Below are 15,055 nucleotides of genomic sequence, written 5' to 3' on the forward strand. Positions count from 1 at the left end.
GAAAAATCATTCATTTGATTGCTGACATATTGAATCAGATTTGACCTTTTCATCGTCAAATTATATTTTCATCTTTCTATCTTTAATTGTCTCATTTGATTCGTTTTGGTTGACCTTAACAACTCATCAGACCAACAATAGCTATTACAGCCGATTGAAATGGGAATGTCCAATGTAAAATTGCAAGTGAAAGGTTTAATATTAATTTAAATATTACCTGTTAATATTGTTATCAAATGGAGCCTTTTTCGTTCAAAGGTCAACCAATTGAGGTCAGTAATTGTTTTCCGGAAGACAAACATTCATTTAACCTTTAATTTAAGGCAATAACAATAATAATTGAGCTACATTTTGGCTGATTTAATACACATTTCAAATGGTCACTTAAGCTTGGAAAACATTTTTGAGACAATCTTTGTTTTCATGTTCAATAACGTTGACCCATTAACCATTTGCTTACGCCAACAACAGTTTAAGATCAAGATTAAGATTCAGATGATTTTGAATCACCTTTTTTCCGGTTTTTACTGTCCAGTTTACTTGGTTGATCCAGCTCAATCCCTTTTCTGTTTGTTTCAAGTCAACAGGAATTGTGTGCTTAACGTATTCAACTTGATTGGGAAGAAAAAGTGAAATTGGGATGAAAAATGTTAACAAGAACAGCAGATTATTACACTTTTCCAGGGTAAACCTTTCCCCCTGAAGGTTAAAGAAGATAAGTTAGGATGGTCTTAAGGTATAATGAAAAAAATATGACCACAAGAACGAATCAAATGAGCCGCGATCTCAGTTTGATCCATTTTGAAATCCATTTGAACTTCAATTTTTTCACTGTTGCTGAGCGCTCGTCGCGTTATAGTCTAAAGTCAGTCTCAACTCTTACATAGGTTCAACAGTTTATTTACATTAAAGCAACAATTTATTAATTGTCAACAGTGTTTTACCGTCAATTGCAGCTAATAAGTGCGAAATCAGTTTGATTTCACTTTTATCAATCATTTGTTTGGTTTCTGTTTATGTGTTCAAGTTTTTGTTAACATTTTTTCCTGGTTGCTCTTCAAGTTGATTGAAAATGCCTGAATCTGATTACATTTGGCCTGTAGAATCGATTGACAATGTTCGACAAGCCTTTTTGGACTTTTACGAGAGTGATGATAAGTGTACATATGATTCGGTTGATGTAGCTGAAGTAATGGTGGACGATTGGTGGATTAAAAGGTTTCTCATTCATGAGCGTGGAAATGAAGATGAAGCACTCAACAAGTTGATCAATTGTTTGAAATGGCGTAAAGAGACGGAGATAAGGTCAATCGAGGATAACCATTTTCCCGAGGAAATCTATCGGATTGGTGCCCTTTTCAATTACGGTAGAGACCAGAATGGTTTACCAACAATTTACATTCGCGTTAAGATGGTTAAAAAGTTGAAAGAAATATCTGATTTAATCAAGTTATATATAGCGTACACTTTTTACAAGGTTGACAAACAATCCCATGGCCAAGGTTGGGGTTTAATTATTGACTTTAACGGAGCTGGTGTACAAAATACTGACCTGGAATTGGCTAGAACCATTGCTTTCTGTATCAAAACGTACTTTCCTTCCTCCCTTGAGTATCTCATTTGTGTTGATTTCCCGTGGATCTTCAAAGCTTTCTGGAATGTCATTAAAAGCTGGATTCCAGCTGACCGTAAATTTTCACTTCTATTCCTATCAAGAAGCCAGTTAAAGGATACAATTGATCCTGATTATTTACCAGCGTTTCTTGGTGGCAATTGTCCAAAGTCACCTACAGAGGCTCCATTGGGTTGTCCCAAGTTTGTTGATTATTGTGTGACCGAGCTTGGTTTATCCCAAAAAGCTGCAGAAAAGGTTTTCGCTCAATATAAACCTTACCTTTGATTACATTTACTACTATATCTAAATCAATTACCCATTAATTATTTTAACCTCTAAGATTAATGTTCTTCCTATTAATTAATTTCTATGATATATTCTTATTGTAAACTTGGAACATTTATTTGATTGCTGGTTAATCTTGTATCAACCCTTGTATATGACAAAGATTAATCTGGTTTAATGTAATCTGGTCAACAAGATATTTATTTGTATTGTAAATTGGCAAAGGTTGCGTTGAAAATTCACATGCAAATGACAATCAGAGCTAACAACCAAAACCTCATGTTTTATTATAAATAAAAATTTGTTGCTGCTAAGATTTCCAATTTATTCAAACATTGATGACAAGATTCATCGAGTTTGTTTTTCAAAATGACCTGATTGTTGTTTACTAATTAATAGTTCAAACAGGTTTTCATCGAAATTTTTATTCATCAATTGGAATCTGTTATAAATGCGCTAAATAATGATCCAAAATTTAATAATATTTAACCAGGAAAAATCAATTTTTCAATTTGCATTCCCTGATGTCAAAGCATATTGTAAGATATCAGATGAATAAAGCAGTTGCCAATAACTTACCAATCAATGCTAATACAATGTTCACCTTTTATACAATTAACTCTATTAAAAACTCTTCAAATTTATTAATTTTCAGTTAAACCCACTCGTTGCTAGTTCATAGTTCATTCAATCTTGACTCGGATGCGTTTTTGATATTTTGAATTTTTGATATATTTGAATCTTAACGTTTTGTAAACATATGATTGTCTCGTCTTTTTGATGAAAATACATTCTTAAAAAAGATTAACCTTAATTTACCTCAGCAAAGCATCCTTTTGTTTTCATTATACTTTTCACTTTCAGACTTAATTCAAATTTTCGCTTTCATCCACTTCAACTTTTACTCTTTCAATCTTAATGCTTGTTGATGCCTATTAATTTTATAATAACAAACAATTGTTAGCTTTTTTGACCCTAATTTTATCCCTTCGTCGATAACAACCACTTTAAACTATTATTTTGGTCTATTCTCGTGAGCATCTACCATTACATGTATTGGTGACTGTATCTCCATAATCAGGACCTGTCTCGAGTCAATTGTTTGTTGTATTGAGAGATAAGCCTCAATTCAATTTGCTTAACTACCTGGTTGTTTAATCTTGATGAATAAGCTAAGCACTCAAAACAAAAGAAATCCATCAAATTCAATAGTGGAGGAAAATTTGCCTGGAAAGAAAGAAAAAAAATTGATTATTATAAAGAAATATCTCTATTTTATATTATCAATACATTGTGCTATTCCCTTTATAATTGTTTTGATTAACCGACAAAAGACGTTTAAATAAGTTGACGATAACAGGTATCTGATGAATGAACTTGTTTGAAATTTATTTGGAGATGTTCAGGTTACTCCAAATCAATTCTTTACAGCTGTTGAAACATAATACAATACGGATGAAAATTGACTTTCTTTAATATCAAAACATTTTCAATTTTGTGTTAATTTAAAAGCAATCATTTTAACTGATTTGCATACAGTTGGAGTGACTGTGATGCATAGCATTAAGGACACCGTGGACTTCAAGAATCACTGAATAAAAATAATCAACATTATCGTGAATAAATACGAATTCATGAGTGTCTTTAATGCTATGCATCACAGTTTATAACAAACACTCAATGACCAGTTTTCAGGGTTTAATTGTTAAACAATGAGTTTACTAGTCTTGGACTAAACTGATTAACCCGGACTGAATCATTGAGTCAATGAGAATTATAATTAGTTTGTTGATTATCTGATGAGATTCCCGGAAAATGAAACAACTAATTATGAGCAAATCAACCTTTCGATAAGATAATGAATCTAGTTGTAAGGTTTGGGTTGACTGAAGATCATTTTTCGATTGCCATTAGGTGCATAAGATATGCACTCTTTTTGCCCATTGGAATTGAATCTGTTAAAGAAAAGAAATATAAAGGAAATAATCAGTTCGTATCACGTCATTTGTTGATTAAATTGTTGGATTACAATCAAATTGAAATTACCTTGAACGGACACAGCTAGTTTCTTCTTCCTCTTTGAAACATTGAACTTGCATTACATTGAAGTAAATATTTCCCAGTGTTGATCCTAAATTGGTGTTGCTTTTTTTCAAGCATCGATGAAACTCTTCATCACATTCACAATGGGATCTGTAATTGAATAAATGAAGAGAACAGAACATGATTAGTTGATGAGTTTAAATATAATCTAATAGTCAATTGTCTTTAGAGTACAATACAATATTTAAAGTCAAAAGCAAGCAATTATTCATAAATCAAGGTGCATGAAAAGTTAAATGAAATAATAAGTATCAACTCTGAATTACCTTGATCTAAATCTGCTCATTATAATCAGATTTATATCAATATTAATGTATCAACAGTAACAACTCGACGAGCATTGAAATAACTTCCCGCCAAAAGAAAAGTAAATTATAATCGAAGTAAAGTTCACTCCAAAATTGAGGTCGTTTCTTGTGACAATTTGAATAGCAACTATTATGGTTAGCGTTTATCAACAAAGCAAATTGTATCGGTGTTTTGATGTTCACTGTTCAATAGTTATTGAAAGATCAAACATGAAAACCCAAGTCATCATTGAGTTAAACTTACAAAGCTTATTTGGGTTACTCAAATAATCTGAATGTCTCTAATATGACCTGATTAAACTGTTTGTGATTAAAGTTAAATATTCACAAGATTAAAAATGTCATGGGTAGGTGAATATATTAGTTTGTTGAGATGAATAGTAATCAACTCAATGATTAATTACTGCAACTGGCATCGAGCAAATTATTCAAAGAGACGAGAGTTAAATAACTGCTGTTTTGAAATGGTTTTCAACGGCCTATCAACGGTGTCCTAATATGGTTGCCCTGTAACCTGTTTGATTTGCTTGTGGTGATAAAATTTGGGTGAATATATTTGCTGATTGTCATAATCAGGTTAATTCAAGCTGGATTTCTTCATGGTTATAACTTTCAGACTTTTTAGATATTAATTAGTACTGATATTAGTGAGAAGTCACTATTTGACGTAAAATGCCTATGATGATTCGTGATTGTTTGATGTTTGATTAGTATTTCATTTCAAATGACATCAACTACTGGAAATAAATTTCATCCAGAAATTAGTGATGTTAAGCGATCGACATTGAAAAACAATGAACATTGTATAACTTCAAGAGCAGTGATTGCTTGATTAATGAAAAATAACTGGAGTTTGACAGTAAATGTATTAAACTTGACAATCAACAATTGAACAGGAAGCACATAATTAATTAATATTAATTAGCCAGTTAGTAATCAGGTGGTAAATCAGTTTACCTTGTATAAAAAGCTAAATTAATTAAACCATAGTCAGTGCGGAAAGCTTTTAAACGATAAGGACAATGATCATGAGCTCGACAACACAGATCGATTTCCCAGATTTGACCAACATCAAAATAATCCTTGGCTATGTCACCAGGTCCACACCATTTGGTACCTTTAAATTAATAGAAAGACAATTAGTAAATGATTTGAAAGATAAATTTTCTGTTAATTTTCATGATGAGCTCGGCAATTTTTTCTGATTTTGTAAGCATTGTTGATTAAAAAAGTCGATTCTAGAAGCAAATGATTAAAGTAAGGTTCCTCACCTGGAATAATGCCTCTCCAAAAACCATAGATCGAGTCAGTTGAATTACCTCGATTGGCTTCTGATTGATCGTCTGATTGAAGGTTCATTGCTGTAGGTCCATTTTGGATGTTAAACCTTTCTAAATCTTGGCAACGAGAGATTAAATTTTGTAAAAATGAAAATGAAACATTAACAATTGGTACACGTCGTTGTGAGGCTGCATCTTTAGCTTCGTCCAATCTTTTCTCTAGATCAAACAATTCACATCGAAAGATACGATTTTCATCAATATAGTCAATTATGGCTAATGTTTTATCACAACGATAAATGTTTGTCCGGAAAGATGAGGTTAATGGTCTTCCGATGGATGAATAGAGATTAACAGTTTCATTTCTTGAAGATGATGAACTTAGATCTTCCGTTGATGGTGATATTGATACTGAAGATGATGGTGGCTCATTGATTGCAATATTTTTAACCTCTTCTGATCCTAAGGCAACAAATGAAGTCCATGGTGCGGAAGCAGACGGAGAGGGTGAAAGTAACCAATATGAAGAGACATTTGGTTTATCTTGACCAATTAAGGTTGACTTGTATTTCTTTAAACCATAGTTGACATGGTTCTTATGGTGATTAACATTTGATGTGACAAAGGTCGATGACGCAGGTAAACAGGTAATCAGCTTTATTGGTAAAAGTAGTAAAAGTAATTGAAGTTTAAGGTTGGATAAAAGGTTGATCAGTATAAACTTGCTGAAATTACTTTTTTTCACTGCAGATGAATTCATGGTATTTTGAGTCCGTTTTATTAGTCGGATTGATGTAAGGATCACTTCAACGTAAAGTCACAATTTTATACATTCGCAGTGATCGTTATTAATTCACATCATTAACATTAGGGGGAGTAAATCAAATAATAAATAAACACAAATAATAACAATATTAATATTATACTGTAGCAAAATGATTATGTGACTAAACAAAGAGAGATAACAAATGGTTAAGGGACATTTCAGGTTGATACACTTTGATGTTGGTATTGGTGAAAATTATGAACTCAGGTGATAGCAAAACGGTATTTTTCTGGAAAGCTTATCCATTATGGAACAATATTTTAAAAGAAACAGTAAAATATAGTTAAATACAATCAAAAAAGAGAGTGAAGAAGACAGATTTAAACTGAAAAAATATGCCAAATGACAACTACGATGACGATGATGATTAAAAGAAGAGAAAGATGATGAGAAACCCGTTATAGTGAGAGAAAGACACCAAAACAAGTGTATCAAGCACTACAAAATGGTTGTATTACCTTATGATATGAAGTTGATCTGGTGATTGCTTCTCCCGCTTGATCCTTTTAGGTGACTCAAATATTGAACTGGTAACATTTTGGTAAGCTTAAGACAAGATAAGAAATGAGAGAGAAAAAGAAAGACTGTGAAGAAGAAAATTTTTAACCACTCTAATGATTTTAGCTTTTATTTTTGCTCTGCTTTGATAGGAATCAGTTTTTTTAAATTTAAACAATAAAACGGTGAACAAAGACACTCAAGTAAATACGAGACAAAAGATAAGGAGGAGGAAAAGGAATGGAAGGAGGATCATGATTATGGTGATTTTAATGGCAATTTTGACAGATACGTTGACGGTTATGTTAACAGTGATCTCGAGGTTGGTGGTTAACAAAATGAAGGTCAAAAAGCCTAATACAGAAGGGACAGAAAAGCAAAGCTATTAAGAAATTAGGAAATGAGAAAATTTGATTTACGAACCATTTCAACCCAGAGATTAATCGAAATCAGTTGCCAGACAAATTCAGTTCCAACAATTGACTGACAATGACTAATTAACGACTGTCATTGATTGCATCTGTAATTAATCCCCTTCCCTTATAACCGTTTCCGTGGTGTAGTGGTTATCACGTTTGCTTTACACGCAAAAGGTCCCCGGTTCGAGCCCGGGCGGAAACAGTTCTTTTTTGATTTCTTGTGTCAGATTATTCAACATTTGTAGTTGATGTTAAGTAATCATTGGGTTACATTTTGTCCCGAATCAAAAGGGGTTTTATCGATAAGGGCGAGAACAATTAAGAGGTGATTATCGCAAGTCGGTGGGGAAACATCTCATTTTGGTATATCATTGAAACAAAATGCATGTTACTTCACATTCTTTTCATTTTCCTATGTCTAAATCATCTGATTGTCTTATTTATCACCCTTTTGTAATCATTTTTTTTTTTGATGTTTTGATAAAATTATCTCAAGTTTATTGTATTTATTGTGTTTCCTTGACTCTGAATTTGTTTGTTCTTACTTTTATCACCTATTGAAATGGAGTTTGCTCCAAGTTTACATGATTTTACTGTTCCATTTGGTTACTTGGTTTATTATGATTTTTTAAAATTTAGTCCTCCTTGCGATTATAAACTAGAAAATTGTGATTCATCGTTTTAAAAAATTAGTGAAAATTCATGATTAATCTGATCGTTTCTTGACTTTTCGAGTTTCTTTGATATCTTACTAACGTCAACATTAAGACAGGAGAATCATAAATAACAACAATGATACGAGCAAAACCAGAAGACATTTTGGAAGGTTTCAAAATGTAAATAATGAATTTATTTGGTTGTATTTATTTTTATTTTTTGATTTGTTATTAATTATATTTGTTTTACCTATCACTGCATAATCATGCTTTTCATTAGAAATTGGATGAATCTCCGAGATGCAAGAAACGGGGAAATATTGTGGGAATCGAAGGAAGATCTTTCTAAGCCCAATCGTGAACATGAAGGTGAGTTATTTTTCTGGTTTCAAATTGCCAGATTTTGAGAGATGCCAGTATTCCGCTTATTAATCTCAATTTATCTGCCATTTAACTTGCTTTACAATTGGTGACAGCTAAAGTACCTAGAGATATACTAAAATGTCGAGCTGTTTCAAGGGAAATTAATTTCTCTTCAGTGCAGCCCATGGAGAAGCTCAGATTAGAACAAAAAGTGTTATTTCAAGGAAAATGTTTAGAAGGTAAATAACATAATTGTCTTCACTTTTAATGTAAAATGTAATTGATTGGCCACAATTTACAATTTGCTTGTGTCATCTTTTACCCTGTATGACGGACATTTGTTGTACTTTGATTGAAATGTTGATTTTTTCAAAATAGAATGGTATTTCGTATTTGGATACGTTATTCCTAATTCAACAAATACCTGGCAATCATTGATCGAAGCTGCACCAGAATCACAAATGATGCCAGCTGATGTGTTAAAGTAATACGATTATGTTTTATACATTTTGTTTTCAATATTGACTCAATTATGATAGCAAAAATATTCATTTTTCTATTTCTTTTCTTTCAGTGGCAATCTGTTGATTGAAACCAAGTTTTACGATGATGATCTTTTATTGAGCACGTCGCGAGTTCGTTTATTTTACATATGATCACCATTCATCTTCTGTCAGCTACTTAACTCATTTCCTTATCATTCACGAGATGCCACTCTATTAATACAGAGATCTGTAACTCAGAACGCCATTTTGAGCTTGCAGTTGAACGAACAATTTGATCAAGCTTACCATTCGGATTAACTATCCTAATATGTATTGTCATTTTATTTTTCATTTTTTTACTTTTTATCATCTGATTATTATCGTTGCAACTGCACAACTTACAATATAAGTCGAATCAACTCTACATTTACAACATCGCATTTAAATTCACGAATTATTCAATCATACTGAAAAGCGTCGACAACATTCACAAATGAATAATTTTTTCGCAACTTCATACAGTCATCACTTCTTGAGAAGTCGGACATGGATTTTCATCTCATTTCTGCAGAATTTTTCTCATTTTTCAACATTCCGTCCAATCTATTAACAAAAAAATCAGCTTACAAAAATAACTTCACGAAGGTTACTTTCTAATCTTACGAAATTTGACGTTTTGATTATAATAAAAAGTGAATTTTGTTTGATTTTCTTTGGCTTAATCTTTTTTGATTAATATTGTTATTATTTTTCTTTTATTATGCACTCAGTAAAACCTCTTTTAATACACATTTCTCGAAAAAAATACCGATTAAACATTAAATCTCGAAAGCTAAGCTTGGAGTAAATTAATGAAAATCAATGGGCAAAATAAAGCGAAAAATGGTAATCTTACAAATGTACACTATGAGAAGAAATACTTCCTTGTGCATTGATTTTTGTTGACACTTGGTTCCATTGAATAAACAAAGAATGATAAAATTAAATATACACATTTGTTGGTTGGCTTATTATCTACTAGCAACTGAATTAGGCGCTGTTTCGGATGGCTCTTCCGCTTTTGTTATGATTAATGGACACTGTAGACATTTTGATTCGTTTAGTCCATAGTTGATACAATTAGGCCCAACACATTCACAGCAGCCATCGTGGAACCACCGGTATGAGACTGCACCCATTGAGCGACAAGAAGATTTACATTTGTTCCATGACATACATTGAGACATATAAGCGACAGTACAGTTGACCTAAAGAATTAAATACTAGGTGAATATAGCAGTTTCGAGCAAAGTACAAGATAATATCTGAATAAACATTTACCTGAATATCTTCTTCTGTATCCTGACCGTCAGTTTTCATTGTGACTTTAGTTCCCGGTTGAGGATTGACTTCTTTTGTTTCTGATCCTCCTGGAACAATAAGACTCATTTGTATAGGGAAAGTAAAGGTGGACCAGCGCTCTAAGGCATCTTTCTCCTCAGTTAAGGCAATGAAAAGCTCAGCTGATTGAGAGTCGAGCTCCTCGACATGACTTTTGGATCTCAACAAGTCATCAGTTGAATTATTGGATGGACACATTTCTGTTTCAAAGAGAAAAATAAATAATGAAATAGATTTGTATATGAGGAAATGTTTAATGTATAGGTTGATAACAAAAAAAGATCTTACCGAGGCAGGTACAACATTCTGAATAAAGATAATCTAAACATATGAAACAATCTCTGGCACAAGTGACATTATTTGATGTATCACATTTACACGATTGGGTTAACATACATTTACTAACAATTGAGGCACAAACATTTTCATTACAAGTTTCACTGAGCAGAGAAACTTGAAACACTTGAAAGGCTATCAAAGCAACAATTAAAGTTGCCCACATGATAATTAAAAAAAACACTCAATAAAGAAAGCTAAATTTTTTTCGTTCTCATGTCTTGTTTTGCTACTTTTTTACCTATGACAATATCGGATAAAAAATATCAGATCAGATATCAGATCCAGACTGATCTTATCCAAAGGCTCAAGGAGACCAACAGTCTGAGACTGCGAACCTGAAAATCTTGAAATCTTTTTGCTGATAATTTGTTTTTGCGAGTTAATCTTGAAAAATTGACCTTTTGTGAAATTTTCGATAATTTGTATTCAACTTGAGCTTCAACTAATCCCTGCTTTTGGCTATCAATGGTAACTCTACTGATTAAAACCATTAAATAAGAGTTTTTAATGGTGTTTGGCTTAGTTAGTCCACGATTAAGTAACTTGAACAATTGTTGATGATTTATATTGATTTCAATCTGATTTTACTGGAAATATGAAGCGAAATGATTGAAAAATTCAAGAGAAATCGACTCAAAAATGAATTTAAATTCGTGAACTAAAATGTAATTTTTAGCAGCAACAGCCAAATGACATAGAATGAGCTGAAGCTTAAAATGCAATTGGAGGAAAGGTTCGCAAATCTGAATTAACTGATAGTCTACGGTGAGTAATTTTGTACCCTTTGGTAATGAGTTTTATTGGTTTCAATTTGACTTTAATTTTAAATATGAAATGAAACAATTAATGAATATCTGTTTCAAGAGCAATTGATTCAATAAAGAGTTTAAATCTTTGTAAATCAATTTTCAGCAGCAACAACAACAGCAAGACTTCTTCTTCTTCTTCTTTTTCTTCTTCTTCTTGGACTTTTTCTTTGACTTTTTACTCGACTTTTTCGATGACTTTTTCTTTGACTTCTTTTTAGATTTCTTTGTGGACGTCTGTGGTCAATCAGAGAAACAATGAAATAATTAGAATTAGTCAAAAGGATAAATCAAATTCCAGCCTTGTCATCTTACTTTTGTACACGATCCTGTGGACTTGAATCGTGTCTTGACTAAAAAGGTTCCTGGATCAGTTGAAGGGACAACATCGAGTCTTGATAAACCAGCTAAATCTAGAATCTCATCTAAACTTTTCACTTCAAATCCAGTTTCTTTTGACCCTGCAGTTGAATTTGAAGATGGATTGATGGTTTGATTAAAGCTAGCCAAAGGAGACTCAATCTGACTTTCATTTGGACTTGAGGTAGTCACATCAAGGGTACTTCCAACAGCTGGTTTGGATTCGGGCGACTTATTTAAATCTTGGACTCGATTCCGCTAATCAAAGGTGATAAATGATAAAAAGGACGATCAGCGTTTAATTAGTTACAAACCTCGCACCTATGAATTAGACACTTACTTGAACATAGTTGGGGACGAATGATAATTCACTTTTCGGAGGTTTCACATTCCATTGGTTTTTTGAATTGATTGAGGCTGATTTGGTCGATGAAGACGATGATGAAGACACTGATGAAGAGGACGATGATGAGGAAGAGGCAACTAAAGCTTCATTCTGTTTGGTCCCATCAGTTGTGTGTCCAACAATCAAATCAAAAAAGAAACCAACACCAAATAAGATTAACCAAAATCTCATTTTGTGACTTGGCTCTTTCAAAGGACAGCTTTCTTATTCTAGCTTTACGATAAAATACTCATCGGCATTTTAATAGATTTAACATGAAGCCTTGATTACAAATGAATGAACTAGTTTTAATCTACAACATTAAAATATACCAATGAAATACCTGAAAATCTGGTAATGATTAATGATGCCATTGATTAATAAACCTTCTAGATGCTTATTTATCATTTTGCAGCATTTAATTTTATATTGTTCCAAAATCATTTGCCTTTAATTAATAGCTTCAATCAATCAATTTTATTTACCAATTGTGAATATTTACTGTGCATCCAATGTTTATCCATATTATCATCTGCGTCATCGTTTTTGTCGATTGATTTGAGTTACAATCATTCATTGACCACAATCTGTTCATGATGCTTACAATAAATAATCATTTGAATAATTTTTTGGCATTTCTGAGCTTCTTAAATTGTTATACTCTGCTTGTGTTAATAAACTGCAAAATGATCTCATTGTATCAACATTGACACAATTGTACAATAAATGCTTGAATTTTTGTCAGCCAAGAGTTGGGTTTTATTATTGTTAAGGTCCAATTGGGAAGTAATATAACCAGCTTCCTTGATTAGTATTTAGATCTGTGATAAATATAGTATAATATAAAGCATGAAGTGATATCATTTATTAACTTGAATGTCTAAGCATTTCCTTATTTCACTTGATATTCTAGTTCCGAGTTGAGTCAGTGTAAACTTCAAAAACGCTCAGAAAATCTTCTGTTTGTTGAGTAAATAAAGCCAATTGAAATTGAGTAAGTAGGAATGGTTATGAGACATTCAACTTAACAATTACTTCTGTTTATTATAATATAATCACAGTGGATTTTACCTCTTCCTAAAGAAATCACAGAAAGATTTTCGCATTCACCAAATATTGCATTTTAATTTAAATATACAGAAAAAGACAGAACAAAGATACAGAAAATTACAATTTTAGCGTTGGAATGATGATGAAAAGTATTGTGATTAGTCGATCAATTTTCAGCTTGAATCCCTTGAATAATATGGGCACGATTCTGGATAGCCGTTAACGTCCGAAAAGCATCACTAGAAAAATTGAGATACAAATAATTACAACCGAGTGATAAACAAATGACAATTTAAAACACTTTCAGCTGATTTTTCTTGAGTTTTTCACTGCTCTTCTGTTTTTTTGTAATACTAATCAGATGCTTCAAAATATTGTTTGAAACACTCCAAGTCTGGGGTTCTTTACAGTTGAAAATGATATTATTAATGTTTGACTCGTTACTTACATGGAGCAAGGTAATCATAACCACCCATCATTGGATAACCATAGCCATAACCATAATGGTGTCCATAACCCACTGAAAAATAATAATGAATTGAAATGGTTAGCTTTGTCCCAAATGATCTTAAAATGGTGAATAAATAAACTTACTGTCATAGTAATGATGATGTCGCGACTTTAATTTATTATCTTTAAGCGTGGATTCAGTAGTTTGAACAGCGAGCTCCTCTTGTCCAGTTTCAGGTGGATTTACATCAGGTTTGGTCGTTCTGATGGGCTCACTGTTAACGATGAAAGAACTGAGAACACAAAAAGCAACAGTTAGATAAACCATCTGAGATTGTATGAGGGCCATGATGAACAGATCTAAAAAACTCGACAACTCGTGAGTAATGGAGCCTCAAGAATACCTTATTTATACCTTTTCTCGCCTATCAAATCATTACATTGGTTATTTTGATAAGTCATGAAAGGGCGAAATAGGCTGATTCTGTTGATTTTTTGCTTCAGTGGTTTACTGTGGCACTGAATCAAGGTAAGATACACTTGTCAATTGAAACTTCAGTTTCAATTGTTGAAAAGCTGACTCTGAAATATTTGAATCAAGTTATTAAATTGAAATAATCTTAAAAACAATAGACTTAAATATTATAAAACAATATAAAAATTTGAAACAATAGCCGGCGATGGTTGAAATGAAAAACTTCATATTGCTGAAGTAGCGTAATTACACAATTGGTGGGTTAATTTGATTTGTAAAATGTAACTGTGATATAATTCATAGATCAAGGTTTCTGTTTAAATCATTTTGAACATGGACATAAATGTACAAACAAATACAATTAAATATACACATTGTTGTTGGTCTTGTTAATAGCAAACTAAGAAAATACTAAAAATGGTAAATGTAAACAATTAATATTGATACAGAGATATTTCGATTACTGGTGTGAACCATGAAAATTTTCGAAGAAACTAAACCATAATTTGATTTGTAAAAGTATTAGAGCTCTGACGATAAAATGAGCTAAATTTACCGCAAGATAGACGGTATAATTGATTGCAACGTCCAGGCAAATCTTACAATTGAATCTTGTTAGTTGATGGAGTTTAAGTTGAAAAGTTATAGCAAATAATTTATTAAACATTCGGTTATTAAGGCGAAGAGTTTCTCTTTACGTTTTGATTTCAGGACTTTGATTTCTGTCCGGCATTCAGTGCTTAAACAACACGATCTGTAATACTCTTTGATTAAAAACATACAATTGTTAATAAAAAGGCACAAACAACACTTTTTTCACATTTATGCACAGATTGACACAAATGCTGTGAAACAAATGGCCAAAAACGGGTAAAAATTAATTTCTTGCAAATTATGTCTCTGTAGGTTTGTAGAGACATGAAAACTGAAGCTATTGGTACTATTAAAAAGTTTCTCTGATCGATAGCACAC

At 32.1% G+C, this 15,055-nt stretch overlaps 5 protein-coding genes, 1 long non-coding RNA gene and 1 other non-coding gene across 8 annotated transcripts; 3 read left to right on the plus strand and 4 right to left on the minus strand.

The window, feature by feature from the left end:
* Positions 1-765: 765 nt before the first annotated feature.
* Positions 766-2,722, plus strand: LOC107366343 (motile sperm domain-containing protein 2-like). The gene has a single exon (XM_015933923.3). It carries the CDS (start codon positions 1,073-1,075, stop codon positions 1,898-1,900), a length of 828 nt encoding a protein of 275 aa, XP_015789409.1. The 5' UTR covers positions 766-1,072; the 3' UTR covers positions 1,901-2,722.
* Positions 2,723-3,265: 543 nt separating this feature from the next.
* On the minus strand, positions 3,266-7,043 carry LOC107366574 (uncharacterized). Of its 2 annotated transcripts, XM_015934204.3 has the most exons (5): positions 6,876-7,043; positions 5,583-6,395; positions 5,269-5,428; positions 3,947-4,093; positions 3,266-3,855 (listed from the first exon to the last, which is right to left on the minus strand). In XM_015934204.3, exons 2-5 carry the CDS (start codon positions 6,349-6,351, stop codon positions 3,765-3,767), a joined length of 1,167 nt encoding a protein of 388 aa, XP_015789690.1. In that variant the 5' UTR covers positions 6,352-6,395; positions 6,876-7,043; the 3' UTR covers positions 3,266-3,764. The 2 variants fall into 2 exon arrangements, with proteins under 2 accessions (XP_015789690.1, XP_089124454.1); XM_089268328.1 differs by having other exon boundaries at positions 5,583-7,040.
* A 420-nt stretch (positions 7,044-7,463) lies between these two features.
* On the plus strand, positions 7,464-7,536 carry TRNAV-UAC (transfer RNA valine (anticodon UAC)). The gene has a single exon. It is a non-coding gene; the product is annotated as a tRNA-Val (tRNA).
* A 52-nt stretch (positions 7,537-7,588) lies between these two features.
* On the plus strand, positions 7,589-9,545 carry PrBP (Prenyl-binding protein). The gene is made up of 5 exons (XM_015939302.3): positions 7,589-8,170; positions 8,271-8,359; positions 8,467-8,592; positions 8,732-8,837; positions 8,928-9,545. The coding sequence occupies exons 1-5, from the start codon at positions 8,127-8,129 to the stop codon at positions 9,007-9,009; spliced, it is 447 nt and encodes a 148-aa protein (XP_015794788.1). The 5' UTR covers positions 7,589-8,126; the 3' UTR covers positions 9,010-9,545.
* Positions 9,546-9,663: 118 nt separating this feature from the next.
* Positions 9,664-10,788, minus strand: LOC107366547 (protein twisted gastrulation). The gene is made up of 3 exons (XM_015934173.3): positions 10,507-10,788; positions 10,159-10,418; positions 9,664-10,085 (listed from the first exon to the last, which is right to left on the minus strand). Exons 1-3 carry the CDS (start codon positions 10,718-10,720, stop codon positions 9,849-9,851), a joined length of 711 nt encoding a protein of 236 aa, XP_015789659.1. The 5' UTR covers positions 10,721-10,788; the 3' UTR covers positions 9,664-9,848.
* Positions 10,789-11,327: 539 nt separating this feature from the next.
* Positions 11,328-12,397, minus strand: LOC107366548 (uncharacterized). Its single transcript, XM_015934174.3, has 3 exons — positions 12,064-12,397; positions 11,679-11,981; positions 11,328-11,600 (listed from the first exon to the last, which is right to left on the minus strand). The coding sequence occupies exons 1-3, from the start codon at positions 12,298-12,300 to the stop codon at positions 11,466-11,468; spliced, it is 675 nt and encodes a 224-aa protein (XP_015789660.1). The 5' UTR covers positions 12,301-12,397; the 3' UTR covers positions 11,328-11,465.
* An 808-nt stretch (positions 12,398-13,205) lies between these two features.
* LOC149093733 (uncharacterized) lies at positions 13,206-13,978 on the minus strand. The gene is made up of 3 exons (XR_016198416.1): positions 13,753-13,978; positions 13,607-13,678; positions 13,206-13,397 (listed from the first exon to the last, which is right to left on the minus strand). It is a non-coding gene; the product is annotated as an uncharacterized LOC149093733 (long non-coding RNA).
* Between the last annotated feature and the right edge of the window lie 1,077 nt (positions 13,979-15,055).

This window comes from Tetranychus urticae, chromosome 2, assembly GCF_039701765.1.
Source record: "Tetranychus urticae isolate SD_2017Ah chromosome 2, NJAU_TeUrti_SD_1.0, whole genome shotgun sequence".
Taxonomy (NCBI): Eukaryota; Metazoa; Arthropoda; class Arachnida; order Trombidiformes; family Tetranychidae; genus Tetranychus; species Tetranychus urticae.

Excerpts from the sequence above, each read along its gene's own strand:
- LOC107366547 (XM_015934173.3), bottom strand. The coding sequence starts at position 10,720 with ATGTGGGCAACTTTAATTGTTGCTTTGATAGCCTTTCAAGTGTTTCAA. Across the intron at positions 10,419-10,506 it reads AGAATGTTGTACCTGCCTCG|AAATGTGTCCATCCAATAAT; the intron begins GTAAGATCTTTT and ends TCTTTGAAACAG. Across the intron at positions 10,086-10,158 it reads ATACAGAAGAAGATATTCAG|GTCAACTGTACTGTCGCTTA; the intron begins GTAAATGTTTAT and ends TTAATTCTTTAG.
- LOC107366343 (XM_015933923.3), top strand. The coding sequence starts at position 1,073 with ATGCCTGAATCTGATTACATTTGGCCTGTAGAATCGATTGACAATGTT.
- LOC107366548 (XM_015934174.3), bottom strand. The coding sequence starts at position 12,300 with ATGAGATTTTGGTTAATCTTATTTGGTGTTGGTTTCTTTTTTGATTTG. Across the intron at positions 11,982-12,063 it reads TCGTCCCCAACTATGTTCAA|CGGAATCGAGTCCAAGATTT; the intron begins GTAAGTGTCTAA and ends ACCTTTGATTAG. Across the intron at positions 11,601-11,678 it reads CCACAGGATCGTGTACAAAA|ACGTCCACAAAGAAATCTAA; the intron begins GTAAGATGACAA and ends GATTGACCACAG.
- LOC107366574 (XM_015934204.3), bottom strand. The coding sequence starts at position 6,351 with ATGAATTCATCTGCAGTGAAAAAAAGTAATTTCAGCAAGTTTATACTG. Across the intron at positions 4,094-5,268 it reads AATTTAGCTTTTTATACAAG|ATCCCATTGTGAATGTGATG; the intron begins GTAAACTGATTT and ends ATTCAATTACAG. Across the intron at positions 3,856-3,946 it reads ACTAGCTGTGTCCGTTCAAG|ATTCAATTCCAATGGGCAAA; the intron begins GTAATTTCAATT and ends TTTCTTTAACAG.
- PrBP (XM_015939302.3), top strand. The coding sequence starts at position 8,127 with ATGATACGAGCAAAACCAGAAGACATTTTGGAAGGTTTCAAAAT. Across the intron at positions 8,360-8,466 it reads GCCCAATCGTGAACATGAAG|CTAAAGTACCTAGAGATATA; the intron begins GTGAGTTATTTT and ends AATTGGTGACAG. Across the intron at positions 8,838-8,927 it reads ATGCCAGCTGATGTGTTAAA|TGGCAATCTGTTGATTGAAA; the intron begins GTAATACGATTA and ends CTTTTCTTTCAG.